Here is a 25,417-nt window from a genome sequence, read left to right on the forward strand (position 1 = left end):
AGAAACACTATATTAATCACTGCATTGAGCAATAAATTGCTTAAACCAAACTTAATAACTTGCTTTGAACAAAATGAGAAAGGTAAACATCAGGTTCAATAGAATGTGTTGTTTTTTTAACTATAAACAAAAAATGTTCAGCTATAGGTAGGTAAGTAATAAATAAATGTAGAGCAGACATCTACTAGTGGTACAGATCATATGTGGTGGGGTACCAGCACTTTGTAAAACAATCTTGAAATTATCTTTAAGAAGAATCTGGGAGACACAAGTCACTGTCAATGTTCAGTTACACACACTACAGTTAAGTTTCAGACATTGTAACTTTATAGGATTTCTACTCATTATGCATTGGTTATTCCACATCCAATTCTTCCTCAAATAGGTTTTCATTGATTGGAACAGCTTCTCCATCTACTGTAGCAGCAAGATGATCTTCTCAATCAGCTGCTTCAGGAACTTCCCTCCTCTTCTAGAAATTTATTTAATAAAACAATCATAATGAACACCATGTTAGTACAAAATACCACTAACAACGATACCAACAATTACTGCTATAATTATCTATATGATATTTAATCAACACAATCTGTCCTGATTTTTCTCAATACATTTTGAAATATTGACAATAACTAACAAAGCAAATATATAATTTGTACATATATCAATACATTTATCATTTTTATTAGTTATAAGCTTCATTAAGGCTTTTTAATATCTGTAAAAAAAATTGCAAACTACCTTTCACAGACAAACCTTTCTTTTAACATTTGAAATGTCATGATTTTTTCTAAAAATGAAATATTTGTGGTTTCATTAAATAAGTCTAAACATCTTTTTTTTTTTTAAATTAATAAGCATTAAATACAAATTAATTATTATTACAGCTGATAATAATGGTTTTTAACAAAATCTTATTTTAACAGCTAATTTATATTATGTTCTAACTTCATATTATTATAACATACTTTTTAAAATTTTGTCAACAATTCTCTTATTAAAATAGATACTTCATATTAAACCTAAACTATAACTTTCCTACTTCAACAGACACTTGAATTAAATTTAAGGCACAACTCCCTACTATAACAGTTACTTTCTTAATGTAATACACACTAGATACTGAGTACATCTCCTTACCATATAGGTTTGCTTTTCTTCTGTTCACTTCATGAAGATTAGGTAACAATGTTAATCCTACATTTGCTTGCAGGATAAGGGTCTCAGCTGTTAGTTCCAGATATGAATCACAGTTCTGCAACTGCAAAGAAAGTTTACAAAGATTAAATTTATAGTTCCAATGCCCTCAAATTTTATGATAAATATATCTCATACATGTTAGCATTGACACAGACAAAATTTAAAAGTAATATTTATATATTAAGTCTATAATTATATTTCTTAACAGAGCTGCAATAGTGGGAGGGGGCTAAAATAGTTCTCCAACCCCAAAGCTAGTATTGCCCACAAATTTAGTTTTACCATAATTTTAGATTTAATCCCAGCATATGTCTAACTTTTCTAGAACTTGACTTCTTCATAAGTAATTAACTTTTCACATTCACATTCGATGAAGAAAGTTCACCATTTACAATGCTTGTAAACTGACTCATTAAACACCTAATGTCCTTTCTTTAATACAATATCCAGAGGCAGTTTTGTTCATTATTTCATTCACTTTTCATAACATATTTTAAATGAGGTATTTATTTCATGTTTTAACCATGAAAGCAAATTAACACTCCTACTAAAAGACGTTTCTAATCCTGATTTCTCCAAGCCCGTTCCCTGGCTGTGGTTTAAGCTAGGTAGTAGATAGGGACAGTGGGAATCTCGTTAATCCATTCATTAATGGATTTAAATGGCAATTTCATTTAAATACAAAATTATTAGCCTAATATTAATAACATTTCAAGTTGCTCTGGGGCCTATTAGGCCCCACTTTTAAATAGGAGTGTTAATATATGTATTTTTAAACTTTTGGTTTGAGTTTAAATGTGTATTTTATTTCTTCCAAAACTATAAAAGCCTTTTAAAATCAATTTTCAATTTCCCAGCTACAAAAAGACAGAAAACTGTTCACTGATGTGTCAACACTAACAACCAAGTTTGCTGGTATTACTCAAAAGAGAGAGAGAAATTATAATTGTCTTTTTTTGTATAAAGAGAATTCTTCCAATATCCTTGTGATACCACAGCCTGTAATGTGGAGAGAGAAATAAAAATATATAAATGTTTCACTGCACAACTTTTTTTTTCTCTTTGAAGAAACAAACTATGATATCAAATGATATTGATGAACTGGATAAAACACATACTGTTTAATTAAGCAACATTCCTTAATAACATTTCCATGAAAATCCTTAAGAGATAAAATAGCATGCAAACAAGACCTCATGCTTTGATAATAGATGAAATATCAATACCTCACTATCTTCTCAAGGAAATAGATCATATGCTGCCTCATCTTCACCCATCTAGCCTTCTACAGCCAAGTCTGGGTTGAATGTAAACATCTCTTGTCCACTGAGCTGTTTGAAGACTCATAACTATGAAGATTCTAGTTTACTCTTCAGATAAACATACTTAACAATGAAAAGAATAAACTTGACAAGTTTAAATATGCTCTATGACAACACTCATTAATAATGCATTTTGTACTACATAATGTTAAAATTCTACATCAAGTTGTCTTGCTATTTGTAAGGTTAGCTTACCTCTTCTTAAGCAAAGTACAAGCTATGTTGAAAATAAATATATTATTATTTATATCACAGCGATGATCAGTAATTTCAAGAATGATTTTACAAACTGTTGATCACTTCTTATGTCAATCAAACAATATCAATATTTACAATAGATGATAACAAGTAGTTATATTTCATTAAATTAAGGGTGACCAGTGGAGTTCATCTATTATAATTACACCATGATGATGGTCAACAAACTTTAACTTACTAATAATACTCATCATATGGTGACAGTCATACAGTTTTACAATATCACTTACATCAATGTGATGACCAGCTTTAAACTCTACTTTTTCCTGTCCTGTTCCACTTGAACTTTTTCCTTCTTCTCTGCTATCTACAAATCAAAATAATGTTGTTGTTGATACTATGGTTACAAAATATATTTCAATTAAATATTGAACAAACATGCAATCAGACAAATATAAAAATTTTGTACACAATGTCTTTTATACTTACATATATGTGTATGTACTTATTACCCAAATTTATATATTAACTGTCACACTTTACACATGTTTTCATTAAAAAATGTAATAAAGATCTAAATTGTTATAAGTCAATAAAGTCTTGTGTATAAAAAATCTAAACAACTTAAAACAATGATAACAACTTATGTACATTTTTATGAAAATATATTAAAAGTATACTATCCTTCATAAACATAAAGAGAGGAAGACAAGAGTACAAAATATGAAATTCAATAAGTAAACTTGTATTGAAGTGTGGATAGACAGAAAATAAAATACTTTTTCCAAGCCAAAAATGTTTAAAATGAAATTCTTGTCAAGTAGACCTAAGAGCTGCTCTCTTGAAGTACACAGAATATAATTACACAATTGTAAAAATTATATATAATACAATAATATATTATAAAGCACACACAGAACACAATTTTATAAATTACATAGAGCAAGATGTAATTTTATAAATGCATACAGATAACAATTTATGTACAGGAAATATAATTTTATAAAATTATGATATTATTTAATAATAATGTAATAACAAAGTATTCAGAGAAAACTTATGTCTAAACTTTACACCAACTTGAATATAAGCCTGTTTAGTGCAGGTAGTGTTACTAATTAATTTACTTTGTAACTCAGTGATGTCAAGACTGTGATACATGTATAAATAACTATAACTAGATGAATGAAAAAAGAGTAAAAGTCACATGAGAGAGAACTACTGTCACAGAAAAGTTAGACTTTGTAAAGTTAACTGTTGTGGAAGTGAATGGTTGGTAGGTTAGGGTGACATTTAAAGTTTAAAAGAGATAAGGAGAATAATATGTCTCATAAAAGGGTGTTCTAAACCAATTGAACCCACATATGTTGGCTTCAACAAAAGAAAGATGATAATTGGAAGTACAAAAAACAGAATAATACTGAAAGTTAAGGATACAACTGTAGTAGCTCATGTGATATCATGATACTCCTGTGATTAAAAGAAATAAAAGTTTAGCTTGTCAACTGAATTCTAAAACAGTTGAATTGGCTTAAGTGGACTTTGGACAATAAAAAGAAAACTGTATAGTGTCTAAGATACAAATACTATCTCCATAGTGTAAATAATTTTGTACATACATTTAACTTGTTTCAAACATATATTATAAAAAAAAACAAGTGGAGTGCATGTTGTTAATTTTTTGTCAATTTCACTGCCAGCAAGTCAGAGATACCTACTGTAGAAAATTTCGTGGTCCAACACACTTATAAATTTACATCACTATTAAGTATGTTTACAACATTTGGTAAGCCACAGCCATGATTACACAGTGGTAAGTTGTGGTAGAAGAAAATGAGAAGGACAGTGGAAATAGACAGACCAATATGTGCACAACTATAGTAAAAGTGCAAATAGCATGGAGATTACATGATATATAACCATGTCAAATTTTGATACCTTATGCAATGAAATACAAGTGCCGTTAAGAAGTATTTGGGGTCAACCTTGTTAACCACGGCTTAATAGGTCCGCATGGATTAAACCTTTGTGACTGAAAATGTCGCCAACAGCTCAGAAAGAAGTGAGAGATATCTTCATGGATAGACCAGGAAAGATAGGCCTTGTGCAACACAACAACATCTCCTTGAAGTTATAAAGCCATCCAGCTAAAGTGAAGCCCTTTCAGATGCCTTATGCAATGAAATACCTGTACCTTACAAAGCAGGAAGCTGAGGCAATGTTGGAAGCTGGAATTGTTAAGCCTTCAAATTCAGCCTACCATTTACCAGTTTTAATCAAAAAATTAGAGATAGGTTAACTGTTTCTAAATAAATTTCCAAAAGCTGAATCTTGTGATGAAGTTCAACTCTGAAACTATGGACAACCTAGAAATTATAAGGTCAGGTTCTCTTCAAAGATCAACCTCAGTAAAGGTTATTGCCAAATCCTAATGAAGACAGGATTTACAGAGAAGACAGCATTTTAATACTAGATGGATTTACCAATTTCAGCAGGTGCCAAGTCAACTCTGCAGAAACATTCAACCATATGATAAGGATGATGCTGTGCAACACCACCAATATCAAGCACTATGCAGATGCCATCCTGACACTGTGAAATGGGATAACAAAATGTTTTGTTACCAACTGGAATATAGAAAGTTTAATAACTAAAATATCAGAAAGCTCACAAATAAGTCTGTTTTTAATATTTATACATTATGAGTGTCAGTATCAGTTTTTTTAAATAGATGAATGTGTTTCATGGTAACCACAAGTTTCATCACATGTTAAGTATACCATCACTGAGATGTTTTGAGAGAACAAACCAAATGCATCACCTTTACAGTTACAAATTTATATATGATCTGTACATGTCTGACTGTCAAGTTTTTAAATGACAAAAATGTATTTTCTGTGTGTTTAATGCTTAAAAACAACATTAAATAGAAATATTTTATAACTTATGTACTTTCCATCCAAGTGGTATAGTAAACAAGTTAGAAAATCTTGATTTTCTGTATTAGAACTTACTTTTTTAGTGGGGGGTTTCTTCTTAAAAATGCTTAACAAGTTTACAATTTTTGTAAATTAGTTCTGTTTAAGGATTTAAACATCTACAGTTTGTATTTATTACCACCAGTTAAGAGTACTTATGAAAGAAGCAAAAATTATGCAAAGGACAACATTAAATAATGTTCCTCTTCCCTTCTTTGTTACTGAATCCCTAATAATCTCATTAGATAAGAATTGTGTGCCCTACTTTGTGGAAAATAATTCCTTGAACTGATCAATTACACTTAACCCATTAGTACCACACCTTTTATAACCCAAACAAGAAAAGCACGTGCTTACTCCTTAATTTTTTTCAACCACAACATTATTCTAACGTGGTATCATTTTTAATTTTTTCTTTCACTCTTTTTTTTTTCACTAATTTTTAAATTACCCTTAATTTCACATGACAGCTTTCATCTTTTTAACAGTTGCCATTTTTAGTTAAACAATTTATTTATCTTCATTATTTGAACAAAATAAACATTCTAGAACATTACTTAATAAATATTTACATCACAATATTTTGCAATTTCCTACCATATTCACTAAATAGTAAAATTGTACAATTTGATGACAGTATTTTATTTGGTGAACATATTAAAAAATATGTTTACAAACACTGCAACTTAATAAAATCATAATGTGTTTATTAAAAAGTAAAAACAGTAATTATAAACAGAGCATCAACAAAATAACTTTATTATGCTTTAAACAATCTCAAGTTATGTAACCTCTTTGTTCATACAATATACATTTCAGTGTATAGGTATATTATTAAACCTGATGATGACAAAATCTTTTCCAAACACTATACATTCATTATCATGTTAAACTTTTAATAAGATTTGTTATCAGTTCAACCCATCTTTAAACTGTATAAGCTTACTTACATTATGTAAAGTTATCATATATTTTCTCTTTGAAGAAAATTTCTATAGCTTTAAAATATAATTTTATACACAAATACATTCAGAATTCACAACAAAAGAAACTTTACAAAGCTATAAGAAACAACCTATATTTTAACTTTATCAACACATGATAGTCTATGTGCTATATCCAAGTACATTTAAACTTTCTTAACAACTGTTCTCATAGCAAGAATAGTTTTTCTTTCTTTCTTTTATAAAGGAGCAGTTATAATTAGACTTCTACTAGTTTAATTGATAAGTGTACATCACATTCATTTTTTATTTATACCTATGCGTTACAAGGAACTAGTGATAAAATTAATTAGAAAGTCTATTATTATTAGTTCATATAGGTTGTAATGAACAACTGAAAATCTATATCTTTATTTCTACTAATGTGATCAATTGGAAAATAAAAACAAACATTTTAAACTTTAATTGAAATAAATTATTATATTTTGAAAGGAAAACCATGTCTACACCTCTATTCACATTTTAGTGTTTGCAAACATCAGTTTGTTTTCAATTCTTTTTTTGTCACTTGCATTTTTACTTATTTTGGATATCAACAGTACTAAAACATTTGTGACATTATAACATTCAAACAATGAAAAACAGATTTTAAAGTAGGCATATGTTACAAGAGCTACAAGTGTCATAAATATAAGGGCTACAAATGATGTAAGAAATAATAACCATAAATAGTTTTTTCAAAATTTTGGTTAAAATAAAGTTTTTTATTACCATTTAGATAAAAAAGGTAATTTTTTTCTAACTTCATTACCAAAATGTCTGGTGCAGACAGCCTAGTTGCTTTGCACCATAAAATGCCAAGCTAACCAACCAACAATGAAAATGTCTAAACACCTCCATTATGCATTATAAATTCCAAAAAATAACACTTTCTTTAAGGAAAACAAATCTCCATAAAGTCTAGAATGCATGCACACTGTTAATTTCTGGATAAAAACCAAGGCCTGATAATTTACCAGGGAAACATTAAGTTGATGTTCATATTATTGTATTCATAAGTTAATGGCTTATAACCTGACTGTTATAGATTCAAAATAAACTAATTTCAAATAAATAATAATAAAGGTAATTAATAGACCAATCAAACAGATATTGAAACCTAATATTTATTTTCAATACTATTGACTGTTTTCCTAATCAAATGAAGGGGGGAAATGGAGGGAGGAGTTAAGACCCCACAGATAAAAACATTAAATGATACAGGTATTACTTTTCAAAAAAGAAAAAAAAGAATAGCTAGAAGGGATGGGGTTTCAACTCCCTTGATCTCTACCTTAAATTCATGTCTATTTAAATATAATATTAAACAATATTATTATTAATCTCTGAAAAATGTGCATAATGTTTACCCTATGGATCCCTTCACCTCACCTGCATTCTCTCATACAGAACTGAAGAACACAGTTATTAAATACTAAAAATATGAATGATTGGACCACTTGGGCTCCTGCTCTAAATGTGCTCACACTAATACAACTTTAAATAATAGTGATACAATTGTAAAGCAAAAACATCACACAGTGTGAAAAAAAAATCAAAATACAATAAATTTACACCTAATTATTTAAATAGCCAGAGAGTTGACAGTCAATGGTTCAAAATTGGTGCAGTGATAGATAGCTTCTGTAGCTTTGCATTAACAATGACAGGAATAGTAAATTTAATGGCAATGGAAGTCATAAAGCATCCCCACACCTGCCTCTTATGCAAGTTTGTACCTAACAAATATTTTGATCATCCGGATATTTGGAATAACTAGAAACATTAATTTCAATTAGTTTATTACTTTCATGACAACTGATTTAATCATAATTTTGATTGATTGCTAAAATAAGTATCACAAACTCTTATTTTGATTGGTTAAATGACTCAGTTCTTCTGCAAGCAGATGCATGTTAACATCACATAAGCAAAGAAATCAAGTTTTACTAATGAAGACAATTAAACTTACAATGAAAAACATTTTATAACATACAATACATAAGGCAAGACATGAACTAGTAAATGTTGTTACTAGTATATGGATGCAGGCAGTGTGTATGGGTGAGAAGTTTCACTGATCTCACAGTTCCCACTAAAGTGAATACAAACAAGTTTGATCCATAGTTCACATCCCCACAAAGATAGAATACATTTAACTGCAAGAAATATGAGGTGAAGAACATGTGAACTGCTTGTTCCAAACCTGAAAAGGAGAAGGCTGGGCCCAAATGAGGTTGAAAAGAAGAAAACTACCCAAATGAATGGGTTATTGAGAGGAGTTAAGAATGGATTTCCCCCACTGTCATGAGGAATCCTCACTCTATTGTAACTTGTAGAATCAGTGAAGTGTGGTCTATGGACTGTGAATGAGTAGAAGCAAACATTATCTAGTTATTCATAGAAAGAAGAGCACAAATTCTCATAGAGTAAAAAAAAGAACTGAGGTTTGTCCAAACAAACAGGAAAGTCCTGAAATGGAAAACATGATTTAGAGCAATGAAGTGGACACTGTGTGGAAGAATATTAAATAGTGGATTATGAAGAGAAAATGGTTAAGCACAAAATCAACAATTTTGAAAAATAAAATAATTATATGTTACTAGTAGTAATAATATGCAACTTACAAACAATCTACACCTAAACATACCGAGTGAAATTACTAATAATGAACTAACAAAGCCATGAAATCTGTCGAGACCACAAAGTATGTAAGATTAATGTACTTTGAAATGATTAAATGTATCTGGTAATAACACAATTAATAATCAACATCTCATTTATAATTCGTTTAAAATAACTTAGGTGATAAAGAACATATAAATATCTAACTTACCAAAATCCATACATTAATGACATGAAATACTCAATTCTCCCATGTGTAAATAAGAGTAAAGCCACACAAATGACATCTGAGTCACAACTACCACAGGTATATCAACCAGATTTGAGGTATGGTAAAGTTTATCAACATGTACCAGTCCCCTGGTAGAACTGGTATCAACAGAAACAAAAGTATGAGAAGAACAATCCTCTCCCAAAGCAAACAACTTGGAAGCATGAAAAGTAGTGGAAAACTAAAACTCTTGAAATGGTGTGGAATATGACAGGCTAAAATAAAAAGTGTTAAAAACAAAGAAAAACAGAGTCCAAATGTCTTCTTATTGATTACATTCTTACTTAGAAACATTGTTTTACTGAAAAGAAGAAGAAATCACTGGCTAAACCCATGAATCTAATTTCCTGAGAATTAAAGTCCGTATATAACTTTTAACTAAATTCCTGGGAAATCTTACCAGTAGCATGTTCAGCTGTAATGGGAATTTCTATAGTCAATACACTGATCATATATTACTGCAGCAGTAATTTGGTTTATCAACATATTAGATACCCAGAGCTCTCATAAATGTGAACAAATGATCTCAATGTAAGGCTCAGGGAAAAGAGGAAAAATACCAAAGACAGGAATTTTGTTTCTTTTGTTGTTGTGGTTTTACTTCTGAAAATATTTTTGACTATTTGAAAGCTGTAGGAATATTCTTCTATGACATCATATGTTTATTCTGGTTTATCAAGTGCAGTAAGTAATAATTAACTGATTGAAATCCAAATTATTTATTAGATAAAATTCATATTGACCAAAAAATATAGAATTTAAACTTTTTATAATTGAAATAAAAGATATAAACCCTTAACAGAATTAGATTTATCTACATTAATTTTCTAAAAGATACAACTGAAGATGGACATTTAAACTCTTAAAATGCTTCAGTAGTCTAACGCTAATAATGCAAACACAGAAAACCATACAGTTGATTTAAAAAACCTTTAAACTTTACGTTATTAACAGATAATAGATACATAGATAAAAAAATAAACTACATTACCTTCATCTCTCAAGTCTACATAAATACTCTTCTTTTCACTCTTATTTTCAACATCATCGTGGGAAAACTTGCATTTGTCACCTTTCTTACACTGTTCTTACTTATAAAGGATCAGTTCCTGAAATTAAAATAGTTATATCACCTTTCTGCAAGAGATGAATATAACTGAACTGTAGCCATGTTGAGAGTAACAAGATAAAACATTTCAGTGATGTAGTGTGTGATTTACGTTGATTGATTTTGTGTTTTATGTCACAAAGCAGCTTGGCTATCTGCACCAAACATCCAGTAAAAAGGTAAAAATAAAGTAAATGTAGTAAAATACACAAAATGAAATGAAGGTAAAACAAAACATCATTGAAAAACAGAAAAGTATAAATCCAATGTTGACATCTAGTCTACAATGTTAAAGAGAAAGCAGAGTAAAAAAGTTCTAAAGGACTTTCTATAGCAAAATGGTAATGATCATAACCCGCCAGGAAGACTAACAGGTAAGTTCAAGAACCACCGCCAGTCACCTAAAGTTGGTCTTTCCAGTCCTGGTTCTGGGTTATGTGTCATAGCAGCCATTATCAAAATGTAAAATAATAGAAGTTTTAAAAGACATTAGCAAAATCGTAATAACGAGTAGCCAAATGTCCAGTAAGAAGGTAAAAGTAAATGTAGTAAAATTTGCAAAAGTAAACGAAGGTAAAAACAAAACAGCAATTAAAAACAGAAAACTACATAAAACCGATGTTGACATCCAGTCCACAAAGTTGTAAAGAACTTCTGTAGCAGAATGGTAATGATCATAACCCGCCAGTAAGACTAACTGGCAAGTACCAGAACCACCGTCAGTCACCTGAAGTTGGTCTTTCCAGTCCTGGTTCCAGGTTATGTGTCATTATGGCTAGTTCCAAAGGGTAAAGTAATAAAAGTTTAAAAGACATGCAGCAAAATGGGAATAACTCGCCAGGATGACTAATGGGTAGTTCAAACGGATAGTTAAAACAGCAGCGTTAGTCACCTGAAGTTGGCCTTACCAGTCCTGTGTTAAGTTATTTAATGTTCTGGCCCTTTTTCAATGTCAAATTGAACTAGAGAAAATGAAACTGTAAAAAGGGAACCACAATTAAAAAGGTGAAATGAATAAATATTCAAGACTTAAATGAGATTAAAAAGATTAATGGCCATTAAAAACTAAAACTTTATCAAGGTGGACAGTGTCACCATCACCAATAACACTGTCCAATGTTACAGATAAACCCTGGGAAAAAACATGGTTAAAATAGTGCCATCGTTGAGAATCGTAACGATAGCAAGAAAGTAAAATGTGGCTGATAGTGATTTGAGTGTTACACAAACTACACACTGGTGCATCAGTTCCAGATAAAATAAAATGATATGTTAAAAAACTGTGACCAATGCGTAGTCTAGTTAGAACAACTTCCTCCTTCCGAAAGCTAGATGGCCAAAGCCCAATATAGGGTTTTATTTGAAAAAGCTTGTTGTCGCGTTGTTCACTCCAAGTAGACTGCCAGCTGGCATGGAGCCGAGCCTTGAATACAAAACCATAGTTCATGTATGGAATAGGCACAGCGACGATAGTGCCAGAGCAGATAGATTAAGCTGCCCTGTCTGCAAGCTCGTTCTCGTGAATACCAAAATGGCCTGGATAGAAGTAGCAGTTAATGAGAAATTGGCCAGTCGGTTTTGAATATCAGCGAGAACAGGGTATGAGGCAACGTGTAGCAATTCCAGGGCCAGTATAGAACTTAGCAAATAAGTATAAATGGTGCAGTTGAAGTACTGCTCAGCTGCAATATGATCCAGGGCAAGAGATATTGCATACAGTTCAGCAGTGAACACAGAAGCTGTAGAAGGGATTCTACACGCAACTACTGAACCACGGCAAACCATAGCAGAGCCCACTGAATTACCTGATTTGGAAGCATCTGAGAATGGGAACGGAATGATTGTTTGAAAAATGTTCATTAAATAAATGACGGTACTTCCAAGCTGGAGTATCTGCCTTTTTCAAATGACTGAAAGAAAGGTAACATTTGGGGCTGTAATAAGCAATGGTGGGATGGGCTGACCTGTGGAATCTGCAATATTATCCAATTAAGCCAGGATGCGAAGGTCAAATGGAGCAATGGCAGATCATCTGTTCTGAAAAAAGTACAGCCCACCGAGGAAGGAAAACACACACCCAGGTGGGATGCTTTGGTAGGGAATGAAGTTTTGAATAATATAGTAAAGATAGTTGCAAATGGCAAAAGTGCAGAGAAGGTTCATGAGATTCAATGTATAAGCTTTGAACTGGAGAGGTGCGGAATGCTCCAGTGCAGAGTCGAAGTCCTTGGTGATGAATGGGGTCTAGCATCTTCAAAGCTGAGGGTCTGGCAGAGCCACAGACCACTGATCCATAGTTGAATTTTGATCGAATAAGAGCACGATATACCTTTAACATAGAACATCGATCTGCTCCCCAACTGGAAGGAGAGAGGACACGGAGGATGTTCAGCAGTTTTGTGCATTTGACCCGTAGCTGCTTTAAGTGTGGTATAAAGGTCAGCTTATGGTCAAAGATAAGCCCCAAGAACTTGGTCTCAGGGACCACTGGCAGCAAAACTTCACCAATATGAAGTACAGGATCAGGGTGAAGTTGTGGAATAAAGTGCAGCAGCATATGTCTGAGATGGAGTGGTGGGCAGCAATTTCCGAGCCTCAGGATAACTAATGTTATGAGTCGTTTTCAAACGCTGCACCTCTTTTTCCTCCAACCATTTTGGGCAAGAACGAAAGAAGGAAGGGTGAGAACCATTGCAGTTGACGCAATTTGGGTCCATGTCACATTCATAGGCATTGTGGTCCTTGCCACCATAATGAGCACATGTCAGGGAACCACAACATGATGTCTTTGAGTGGCCCGAACCTCTGACACTGGAAACATGGGAGAGGGTTTGAAATGAATGACCTTACCCTGCAAATTAGATAACCTGCCTTGATGATGGCAGGTGCACGTGATGATGTAAATGTCAAAACAAGGGTATCTGTTGGCAGTGTAACTCCATCTTTGCAAGTGGAGATGCACCTCACTGCAGAAACTCCTTGAGCGGAGAGCCCAGCAAGAATCTCTGACTCGGGGACATTCTTCATATCCCTCAACAATAACTCCTCCTGATGAATTCAAGGTAGTATGGGGTGTAACCTCAATAGGTATATCTCCAATTGCCGTTGAATTCAAGAGGAGTTCACTGTGGTGGGATGTGGATGTTTCAACCAATATGTCTCCAGATCGAAGCTTCTTTACTGACTTTGGAGAGCCAGCAAGACCCTCTAGTCCCTTCTGAATTAAAAATGGGGATAATTGCCCTAAAGGTTTTTCTGAAAGAAAATGTAATATAAGAAAATGAGGTTCATGTGTTACAGATGTTGAAGATAGCTGCTCAAAGTCTTCAAGACGTGGTCGCTTACCTATTGACTGTTTTCTCACTATTTTATTTAAATTTTTCGAAGGAGGATCCATAGGAAAAAAGAAAAATTTTGGTACCCACTGACCCCACCCACCATGGAGCCCTACGAGGGGATGCACTACAAAGTCATGCAAGGACAATGCAGCAATGCCAGGGTTTCATGAGCACTATACCCAAACACCAGCATCAGGCGCAATGTCCACAACACCTGTTGAGAACTACCAACACTGGTACTTTGTTGACTCTAGCCCAAGTGAACCAGCCGATTGACCCAAGGGGGGCCACCCAAAGGCTGCCCGCTGACAGGAATTCAAGGCTAAAGTGGTGTGTTAGGGTTGGACCCCTCAACCACCAGGATCCTCTCCTCCCCTTCACGGGTCACCATGCACGGCAAACACGTGGATGTTTACATCCAAGAGAAGGTAACCAGACAGAACAGAACCTTCCCTGGGAGGTTCCCTCACCACGTACAGGAATCTACACCGAGGGGATGATTTCCATAAAGTAGACTTTTATCTCTTGTTTTTTTCACCTTAAGAATATCAGTGACTTAACTGTTGAAAAACACACAAAAATTATGAAAACTAATTTAATATTAAAGATAGCTATGTACAGTATAAGAATTCATGCTTTCAGTTAATATGTACACAATACTTGCACCACACACTTGTTACATAAGTTGTTTTAATTTTTAAAGTTATAAAAACAGATAAAATGTACAAACATACATTTTTAAAATGTATAAAAATAACATTCATTAAAGTTACAGTAATATAATAGTTTATGCTTTTTGTTTTGAATGAGTTTTAGCTATGTAAACAATTTCATTGTACTTATAAAGCCAATTATTGTTAATCACAATTATCTACCTGATTTATGTCTAAGTGTTATAATTGCAGAACTCAGATGCAATAAAACTATTTCTTTTCAACCACTCCAAAAGCAAATATTTAACTCTCACTGATAAAGAATAAATATTTATAATTACAAGTTGTACATTAGTACAATTTTAGTTCCATACCTTAAAAAAAATAATGAAAAATAAATATTTTGAACTTTAAATGGGTGAAATTGTAAACCTGATGTTCCACACTTTAGAAATTATTTTATATATGACTAATGCTAAAAAATTCTAACTTATGTAAGGATTTCAATGTCAGGGAAATGTATCTCTAAAAGTAGAAAGCAAAGAGGTTCCATCTTTAAACACATTTAAGACTACATATCAAGAGCAATATTAATATGGTAGAATACATCATGATGTATTTCAGTTTCTTTATAATACATAAGGTATAAAAACCATAATAATTCTGGAAAGTATTTTAACTTTTTCTTTAATAACTCAGTTTGAAAGATTCAACTTATGTTATTTGCTATTTCTAAGAAATAAAATCTTAAAAACCTTTATGACCTACTTAGACAGCCAGATCATTGACGTATCCAAAGATTATCTGTATTAATAACACTTATGTAGTAATTCTTAAGTCTTCAGTTAACTATAAAATCCTATGTTTTTTAGTACTATTAAACCTCACATTGACATATTCTCCTGCTCATTTTACACCACTTCAAAACAAGCAAAAGCAATAATGGGAAAAAAAAATCAAAATTTTTGTATTTATATGTTTACAAAAACATGCCATATCAACATGTAGGAGAGGTTAAGTGATTAACAATATATCATGTATTTCGTGATGACAAGAAACCAACTTGAAGTAAAAATGTATTTCAGAACAACTGTTGCAATCCCCTTCTTTGTTAATCTGAAGATGACCTAAGAAGGTCAAAACATTGTTTTCAGTTTTATTTTGGTATAACCATTTGTCCTGACATACATATCATGTACTTGTTATGTTGAAAGTCATACAACAATGGGAATATACAAATTTCAGAATTTCTTGCTCACACTCTCTATCAAATTACATAGAAATAACTTATGAGAAAGCTTGTCTAATCTAGCATTTGTATTAGGTAAAAATAAAATAATAAACCTTTATACTCCATACACAAATTATACTGCACAACAATTTTTTTGAAATGTTTTGCTTCCTGAAAAGGTTTTGCTGATTGTGACAGGTATCTGGTGGGTATGCACAAATATAGTTTTGGTTTTGCTTCATAACGTAGAAACTTTGAGAAATAGACAGTTAACTGTTTACTGGCAATAACTTATTTAATTGCGTTTATGTTTCTAATACGCTATTAAGTTCAACATAATTAAAAGTGTTTTGCTCCTGATTTTTGTTTGTATTCAATGTCCTGTGCATCACGTTGCAGTGTCCAACAGTAGTCAGCAAGCATTGATGGATTCCAGTTGCCCTGATATTGTTTTCCCATTGTAGCAAAACTGAAGATTTCAATGAAACTGTACGTAATGAGCAAATGTGGACGTGATTTTCGTGATTTGCAGCCAAAAATCTATAAGAAACACCCAACAATGTTTAAGAAGTAAAAACTTTGTTGTGCAGTGTTATCTAACATTAACTTCATTCTCCACAAGCAAGGAAAGGTGATAGAAAAAGACCTATTTCATAATATAAAGAGTAGTATTTACCTTTCTGTGTTATTACAGATTTGAATGTCAAGTTCAGGTCAACAATTTCCTTCTTTTTCTTCCTACTTGTTGATCTACCTGAGGTAATGTGAGTAGAGTGTGATTACTCTTCTACTACCAACAATTTGTTTGAACCTTTGTATCAATAACTTTAATAAACATGGCTTACTATTTCATTGATTAAGTAAACAAATTATGCATTACAAAGATAATTAGAGTTTTAAAATATTCAAAACATATTATCTAATATATGTTCATTAAAAATAAAGAAAATGTGACAGCTGTTAAGATAAAAAACTACACTTTATGAATTTGACTTTAATGCAATACTTTCAAGATAACTATATGGAAGTATTATTTTACAAAGCCTTTCATACTGTTTTTCTTCCTACTTTCCTGCAGACAATGTTGATGATAATTATGAAATTACAAAGCATTAAAGACATGTTAAAAGGCCATCACAAAATTTTGCAGTTTCAAACACTGGTAAAAGTTAAGGTAGCCTTGGATACCTGGTTGGACTAATATTTTGAATGCTAATGCACTGTCTTCTCATGAAGTTTATAAGAACTGACCACACCTTTTCAGCATGATATTAAAGTAGTAAAATGAGACAAATAACACCCAGAATTTGCCTTTACCAGACCCAACTTAAATACATCTGATCTATTTAGGATGTGTGTGTGTGTGTTGGTGTGCATCACCACTGAATATACCCCAAATCAGTCATTTTCTGACCTCAACAAAGTATTTGGTTATTTCAAAAAACAGATTTCATACACTAGCCAAAGAACACTATTAAAAAACAGAAACAAGAAACAGTCTCATCTTTGCCTTACACACCATCTCATGTGCACCAGACAAAACAATATCACCAAACAAGAAGCATCACAATGTAATTGAAAAAACAATTAGTCAACATGACGATAATCCATCATTACTACATGACCTGTGTGAGGAAATTAGTTACTCACACAATCAGCAGAACTTCACAAGTAGCATGGAAATTTCTAAGGCAGACATAAAGAAGACAGCTTTCTGTGCAAGATGTGAACTGCCTCTAAAAAAGATTAATTTTTGATTACTGAATATTGAAGATAGCAATAATTGGACACACAAGTTGATTATTTTCATAAAATTAATTGAATACTTTGCATGAAACAAACTGATGTAATCAATTCTCATAGGTATACAATTGTATTTCATTCTGAGTAAGACATTTTGAAATTTAACCATGAATCTTGCAACAATAAGTTATTTTTTGATCTGGCCTTACGCTGAGCAATATAAATCTAAATCAGATAGTCAAAGTGAGACAAACTTTCTCTGGCAAAATTTGTTGCATATTATTGGCATATGAGAAAAATTTTGTATCGTCAGATTTAATTGTATTTCCAGTCATGTTCATAAGATCATCTCGATCTCTTGGAAGTAATGTAGTGCAAAGAATCCTTAATCCTGCCATGCAGAATGCAAGCAATCAACTGCTCTTTTTAAGAGCACTGAAACTTGATGCTTTTCATAGAGCTTCTTGATTTGGAAAGTTTAATGTTGTTGTGGATTCAATACCAAATTGAATCGGCATTGCTCCTGTGCCATGTTGAAACACCACAACAATGTCTTGCTTTTACACTTCAATTCTTGGATTATCTGCATCATTCATTCAGTGTCACAAACTCTATGGGATCCTCAGAAGTACTGCTAGGCATTTCATCTTCATCACTCTCCAGTGGAATAGATGAATCAGTGCTTCCTTTTCTCTTTCTTCATACTTTTAATTTACCTGGCAGCTCTTTCACACCTGCTTTTTGTGCCATTTTGACCTCCAAGTCTGAACCATTGCATCTACACTGTCACTTTGAACTTACAAGCCACTTTCTTCTTTTCCTGTATTAATGTTACTTTATCAATATAGAATAAGTACACTTAATCACTGAATGTTGTAGCATGTTGATATATGTTTTGTAGCCAGCTGGAGATCCAGTTTTCAAAAACTGTGTAACAGTTGTTTGTATTTTGGCCAATGAGGTTTTGGTAAAGTCATCAGCCAATAAACAAAATATCCAGATTGACAGCAAAGTACAATTATCTACCCATGTTGTTTTTGGTCTTGTATCTGAATTTGTTTTAACTATTTAATATTATAAAAATAGTTTTCATAGTTTAAAACTTTCACATAAAGAGTCACTAAAGCAATTAAGTTAAAAGGAAAAGTACTTGTCCTATTAAGTACTCTTCATGATTTACCAGCTGCTGGAAAAGCCTTTTTCCTGATTACGATAGAGCCACAATTCAAAGTGATAAGACATGCACTTATTTCACCATTGCCTTTTAAAGTTTAAAAATCGTAAATTTACAATTTATGTTGTCCCGACTTATGAGTTATATACTAATAATTTCATTTTAAAATGTTGTCCAAATCTAATTACATTGAACATAACATTTGTAATAATACTGCAGATACTACTTATAATTAGCATGAACAATTATTATGTAACTAACTCATTTTTGTATTAACACTCACAGACTGGAATTAGGCTTAGCCGCTACGGTAAATTCAAGGTACAATATATTACTTCAACGTACAAATATTGCACTGGTTACAATTTACATAATTCAGTATTTCAGTGCCTATGTATACAACAATAAAATTTAAAATTGTTTTACATTGATATATTTCATTCTTCTGATCAGCTTTCTTTCCTGGTTCGTTTGGTTTTTCTTTGGAGACATCACTTCACTAAAATAAAATTGTAAAAATTGTCAGTCTTCTGAGCAGTTAGCTATCTGTATGTGTTATCAAGCGACCTCTACAGTTTCGAACAAAGAGTACAACCGAATCTGCAAGAAAGTTCTCGTCATATGAAGAAAATAAGAAAGCATACGTATGTTTATATTCTTATCATTGTTAGTGGAACAGAACATTTTGTAATATCAATAGTATTATTAGGTTAAAAGGTGAGAAATAAGACTTGATTGATATCACAATAGTTGTCTCCATATTCTAAGATAAGTAATTAATATGATTTTAATCTGTAATTTTTGATATTGCATTAGTTTTAGAACTAGCGCTCACACCCACGAAATGTGTAAAGCTAAAATTCAATGTCGGATGCTGATCAAACTCAAAACTAGTAGAAGAGGTAGTTGTAAGTTAATTATTGCAAATACAATTTAAAGTTCTTCAAAGTGTGTATGAGACTGGGATAAATGGCTCATTTATTATCTGAGTTCACAATATTTTGTGACACAATAACTTGTAAGTTACTCAAAATTTCGAATATTTGTTGGACATCAGTTTGTTTGTTTAGAATTAAGCACAAAGCTGCACAATGGGCTATCTGTGCTCTGTCCACCAGGGGCATCGAAACCCAGATTTTAGTGGTGTGAGTCTGCAGACATACCGCTGTGCCATTAGGGGCTTGGACGTCAGTATGAGCAATTTTCTAACATCTAAATTGAATTTTATTAGGTGTCAGTTAAGTCCTCAAATGTTACCTAAGAGTATTAATAATAGACGTAATACACTTAGCAGATTAAGTGAAAAATATTAATTCTTAAAGCTTTTGTCTTTGATTGATAATATAGTACCAAAGAAACTGCTGTTGTGGCATATAATACAACTCATTTAGGACATTCATTTGAAGCATTCTTGGAAATTTCATACACATACATATATATTCTTGTGGGATCACTGGCCATTAACAGGGAGCCAAAGGGTCTAATATTACTGAAGATGAAAACATTTTTAAATTGTTCAGTTACTTATTTTGCTTATGCTTGTGATTTTTTGGATAAAATACAAATAATTTTCACAATAAAATGTTATTACGTAAATTTCAAATATTTGCACATTTTATAGAAATGTAATATAAAAACATTTTCACCATTTTAGTGCTAATTTGATAAAAAATACGTATATACTGACTATACTTCATATATGTATATATACAGTCATAAACTATAGCAGTTTATAAAATAATTTTTAAAATATTTTAAGTGTAATATTTTTATCATTTGAGTTATCTATGATTACACAAGATAACATCTACACTCTCACATAATTTTGAAAGGTATTTTTTTGAACATTTAATTATTTTCCTATTGTAAATAATATGATATGATGATGGATTTCTGATGAATCTTTGTAGGTAATGGAGCCTTTTTAACAATAAAATATTGTTTTCACTGCATAATGCTCCTGTCTTACTGGTAAATATCAGTTATTCTCTTTGAAATGAAACATCTGTTTTCAATTGCCTAACTTTAAACTTCATACAACTTTTGAACCACTTACTTAATCAAATAAAATTCTGGTTCTTATTCCATAGTATCAACTATTATTTGTATCTTGATAAAATTATTGCAAATATTAACAACAAAGGCACCATATATAAATATACTCTTTAAAAAAAGAAAGGCAAAAGGGATATTTTTGTTATTTTAAAGAGAAATATATGTAATAACGTTACAAGCTCAGAGTATGTGATGTTACACGTGTTAAGGCACTGATTGTCAGACCAAAATGACAATAAAAGTTGTGCACTTTGAAAACGGAGGAAAACATCGGATTTTCGCCAAAACGCATGCGTATCCAATAAATTTGTTTGAGAGATCTGCAAAAACGGCTCGTTTGGGTTGAGAAAATATTTTACATAGAAGAGCGAACGTTTCGACCTTCTTCGGTCATCGTCAGGTTCACAAAGAAAGAGGTAACTGACCGAAAGCTACCTGAGTGTCGGAATGTAGAGGGCGGTATTAGATGTTTGAATATATAATTTATTTATTTTATTATATTAATATAGCACCATCAAAAGGCTATGGAATCGTCACCAACAACATGGATCAACTCGTGACCGTCCACGATCTGGCAGACCTCGTGTGACCACGCCCGCACAGGATCACTACATCCGGTTACGTCACCTTCGGGATAGGACCACCACTGCGACGTCTACTGCTTCAACAGTCCTTTTGCACATTCGAGGGAATCTTACGGCTCAACGATACGTCGACGAGATTCTAAAACCCCATGTGCAACCCATCATGGTGAACTTCAATGACGTTTTCAACATGACAACGCCCGTCCTCACACATCCCGACTCACGACTGTCTTCTTGAGACACCACAACATCAACGTTCTTCCCTGGCCCTCCAGATCACCACATTTAAGCCCCATCGAACATCTTTGGGACGAGTTGGACCGACGTCTGCGACGGCGACAACCTCAATCGCAGACTCTACCTCAGCTTGCAGCAGCTTTGCAGGCTGAGTGGTCAGCCATTCCACAGGATGTGATTTGTCATCTCATCGCTTCCATGGGCAGGAGATTCCAAACAGTTTTTGATGCTCACGGGGGGCATACTCGTTATTGACGTTGAGTGACGTTAAACTTCAACTAGTGAGCGTGGACTTCGCCTTTGCAGACTTTGGATGTTCAGCAGTGACTGTGCAAAATTTCACACATGTCACACAGAACTACCCGGAATAAACTTGTTAACAATATGTCTTATATTCTGCCTTTTGCGTTTCTTTTTTTGAAGACTATATGTTTTGAATACCATTAGAAAATAATAGTGGTGTAAAGGTTTAAAATTATTTAAGTATGATTATTTACACACATTGAAAAACCTTCAGTAGTCTAATGTATTTGATTGAGGTGAAAAAAGCTAAAAGAATTAGGAATCGTTTTTTTAGAGAAATTTATAACTTGAAAACAAGAAGGCTATTTTAACATTGATATAAGATTTTGATGTGGGCTACCATTGTATTTAATAGCTTATAAGGCTCACTGGCATACAACAACTACAGTAGTGGTTGGAATACTATTGATGTAAGTAGTTTGTTATTATAACAGTTTTTATAATATGAAGTTTGTGAATGTTAACTTAGAAAAGGTATTCACTCCATAACAACTGTTATACAAGTGTTCATTGTCTGTTCCCTAGTAGGAAAGAGGTTACTGTTTGAATTTATAATGCTAAAGTCAGGGTTTTGATTCCCCTTGGTAGACACAGCAGATAGCCCGTTGTTGCTTTGCTATAACAAAACAAACACATTCTGTCTGATATGTCTAGAATATTATCTACCATCCACTTACCGTATTGTCTGACTGAAATTATATATGAATGAAATCATTAGATCATTAATGCATGTAATAAACCTTTGAAGTCCAAAGTACATGTAGTTTTAAATTAATTAATGCATTCAGAGGGAGATTTTAACTTTCTAACTTGTTATATTATATTCTTAAAGTTTATTTGTAATTTTTCTCTATTTTTTTTCACACAACTATTTAAAAGTTATTATATTTTATTAGAATATCTCTCCTTTATGATTGAACCTTTTTACATTTATTATTCATGTAAAATAATAACATTTGGTCAATCTAGAATCTCGTAAAGCTGAAAAATATATATCTGAGACAGCTCATATCATTATGTTTTCATCATCAACTTTGAGGGTTATTTTTAGGAGTCACAAGACGATGAAAAATTCCGTACATATAAAAAAATTTGCTAATGTGTTCATGGGCTATGTAGCAGTGGTAGTGGATTTATCAAGTGGAAGCTGACGTATGCTCTCCATAGAGAGCCATTGTGTGGGTTTTCTGTACATTAAAACACAGCTGGCTACAGTACAATGTTTTATCACATTAGACAGGACTTAGTGTACAAACAGTACTGGTATGTATTTTTTTTTCTGGTCATAATCAGCTATGTTTTTTGAGTGGTTGTGATACATGCTTTATTAAATAGTGGGGTTTAACTACATTGCTTTATTAGGTAATTATAGCCTTTAGGTGTTAATTATCATCCCTATCTGGTAAAACATAACAGAAGTGATCATGTTGTATATTTTGCTTTTTAGTGAGGTATGAGTTTAGTGCATTATGTAATCGTGGTATTTGATTTTTGTCCTGTTGAGATGTTAATCCAGTGTTTTGGTATCATGAAAATTCTAGTCAAAAGTAATAATATCTAGATATTTTCAAACATTTGTTAACTTTTCATACAATCGTTGTCTTCAGTAATTTTTACTCGTGAAAAAATTTAAAGGAACTCAGCATTAACAGTTTTTATACCCCTATAAAAGTGTTTCTTGTGCATAACATCAGGGTCAGAAAAGCAAGAACTTGTTTATCCTTTTTAATAATACTAAAATATTAGTGTATAAACATTTGATCATTTTTTAGGTTTCGTAATGTCATTAAAACTTTTAATTACTTTTCCATTATTTACAATTTGTTACCCTCTTGTAAGTTACAAAAAACAATGTGCTCATTACCTTTGAAGGAGTTTCAAAATGACAGGGTTTATAATTTTGTTGTTTTCTGACAATAATTATATTTGCTTAGGGTGCAAGCTAAGAAGTGATGCATTAAATTAATCCTGATTCTCCTTTAATATGTTTATAAAGAATACTTGATTATGAGTTCCAATAAAAAATTCCTAGGTTTATCAGCAGCTTTACTTAAAACCTCTAGATACCTACCTTGTAGCTTAATATTGGAAAATGTCACTACCACAGCAGCTTCTTGGATATAAAACATGGAAATTATCAGTCAGGTTTTCAAAGAAATCTATGCAGTCTTGATGACATTCTGTAAATCCTGACATAATGTCATTGGGATTAACTTGTTGCCACTTGCTGGTAATATCAACAGCAGGTTACCACAGAGATGTATTGTTCTTACCATACATACACAGTAAATGCCATTGAAATAATGTGCTTTATGTAATTTCAGATTACTGTACCTATATAAGCAGCTGTTTTATGTTGGACGAAATTCTCCTGCAGGGTTAAGAACCTAAAAGAACAAACCAACATTTATTATTATAGAGTATATATAGCTGCAAATCTACAGTATGACTTAAATGAGTCTTACATATTATAATGATCAAGTCTGATTGTAAGCACTTGTCTGTAATGGCAGATTCATTGCTCTTAACTTTAACCCTCTGTTCCTAGAAACATTTCTTGAGACGTCTCTGAACTAAGTAGTTTAGAAATAGTAGATATTTTATTTTTACCTAAAAACATTGAATGAATTTTTATTTCGTAAAAGTTATAGAAGTTGCTATTTAAGAGATGTTTTCTTGTAGGAAAGACAAATAGAAAGTTCACTAACATAAGTTTCAGTATTAAATGATAAAGATAAAAAACAAACAAACATGCAAATCAGGTACATATTGTAATGATGCTAGGAAAACACTAGGTAAAAAAAATCAATTAAAACAAACAAAATATAGGAGTTTAAGAGTGTTTACAAGAGAATAACTTATTGTTTAATTTTAAAAGTATAATAAAGAGAACAGACTACTAATATTCATCACTGGAAAACTCACTTACCATTTCAAACAATACAATAGTCTTCTTCCACTAGATGGTTCGTGTTTAACCTTCCAGCCCTCTTTACCTCAAAATTAATATCTGTAATGTTAAACATCTTTTTCTTGATCATTTAATGGGAGTGTGTACAAAGAGAGCATACTCATATCAAGAATTTCAAGTTACATTCTTAGTCCAGTGAATAATGTCACTCCATGACCTTTGTTCACTGACAGCATTGGTCATGAAACATTGGTCAGACTTGCGGGGGTCAATTATCTGTTATAGCCGTTCGGTTACTCCCGAAGGACAAGGCGCTGAGGTCATGGTAGCATTGCAAAACTGGATCAAGTAATAGACAATTTACCGACTTTGTTCGGTGAAGTACTCGTGTAATGTGCGTTCTGATTACTGATTTACAGCATATAATGTTCATTTCACAACGTTCACACAATGTTACATAACAACGTTGATTATTCGCTATGAAGTGACTGCATTTTGACGAT

At 32.2% G+C, this 25,417-nt stretch overlaps 1 protein-coding gene and 1 long non-coding RNA gene across 5 annotated transcripts in view; one reads left to right on the forward strand and one right to left on the reverse strand.

Annotated features, from left to right (window-relative positions):
- The window catches only part of LOC143242170 (uncharacterized), a 125,256-nt gene extending 103,171 nt beyond the window's left edge, over positions 1–22,085 (forward strand). For 3 of the 4 annotated variants that reach the window (XR_013022501.1, XM_076485500.1, XM_076485501.1), the window contains one exon: positions 21,389–22,085. Coding sequence is in view for 3 of the 4 variants with exons in the window: in XM_076485500.1 (XP_076341615.1) it covers positions 21,389–21,701 (313 nt within the window). In the remaining variant the exon portion in view is untranslated. Of the gene's footprint in view, positions 1–19,330; positions 19,469–21,388 lie in introns of those variants that run through there. The other variant, XM_076485502.1, reaches the window with a different exon arrangement.
- Positions 453–19,385, reverse strand: LOC143243246 (uncharacterized). Its single transcript, XR_013024243.1, has 7 exons — positions 19,251–19,385; positions 16,584–16,661; positions 10,569–10,686; positions 9,518–9,675; positions 3,011–3,087; positions 1,141–1,261; positions 453–472 (listed from the first exon to the last, which is right to left on the reverse strand). It is a non-coding gene; the product is annotated as an uncharacterized LOC143243246 (long non-coding RNA).
- Positions 22,086–25,417: the final 3,332 nt, after the last annotated feature.

Source organism: Tachypleus tridentatus, unplaced genomic scaffold (genome assembly GCF_004210375.1).
Source record: "Tachypleus tridentatus isolate NWPU-2018 unplaced genomic scaffold, ASM421037v1 Hic_cluster_2, whole genome shotgun sequence".
Lineage (NCBI taxonomy): Eukaryota > Metazoa > Arthropoda > Merostomata > Xiphosura > Limulidae > Tachypleus > Tachypleus tridentatus.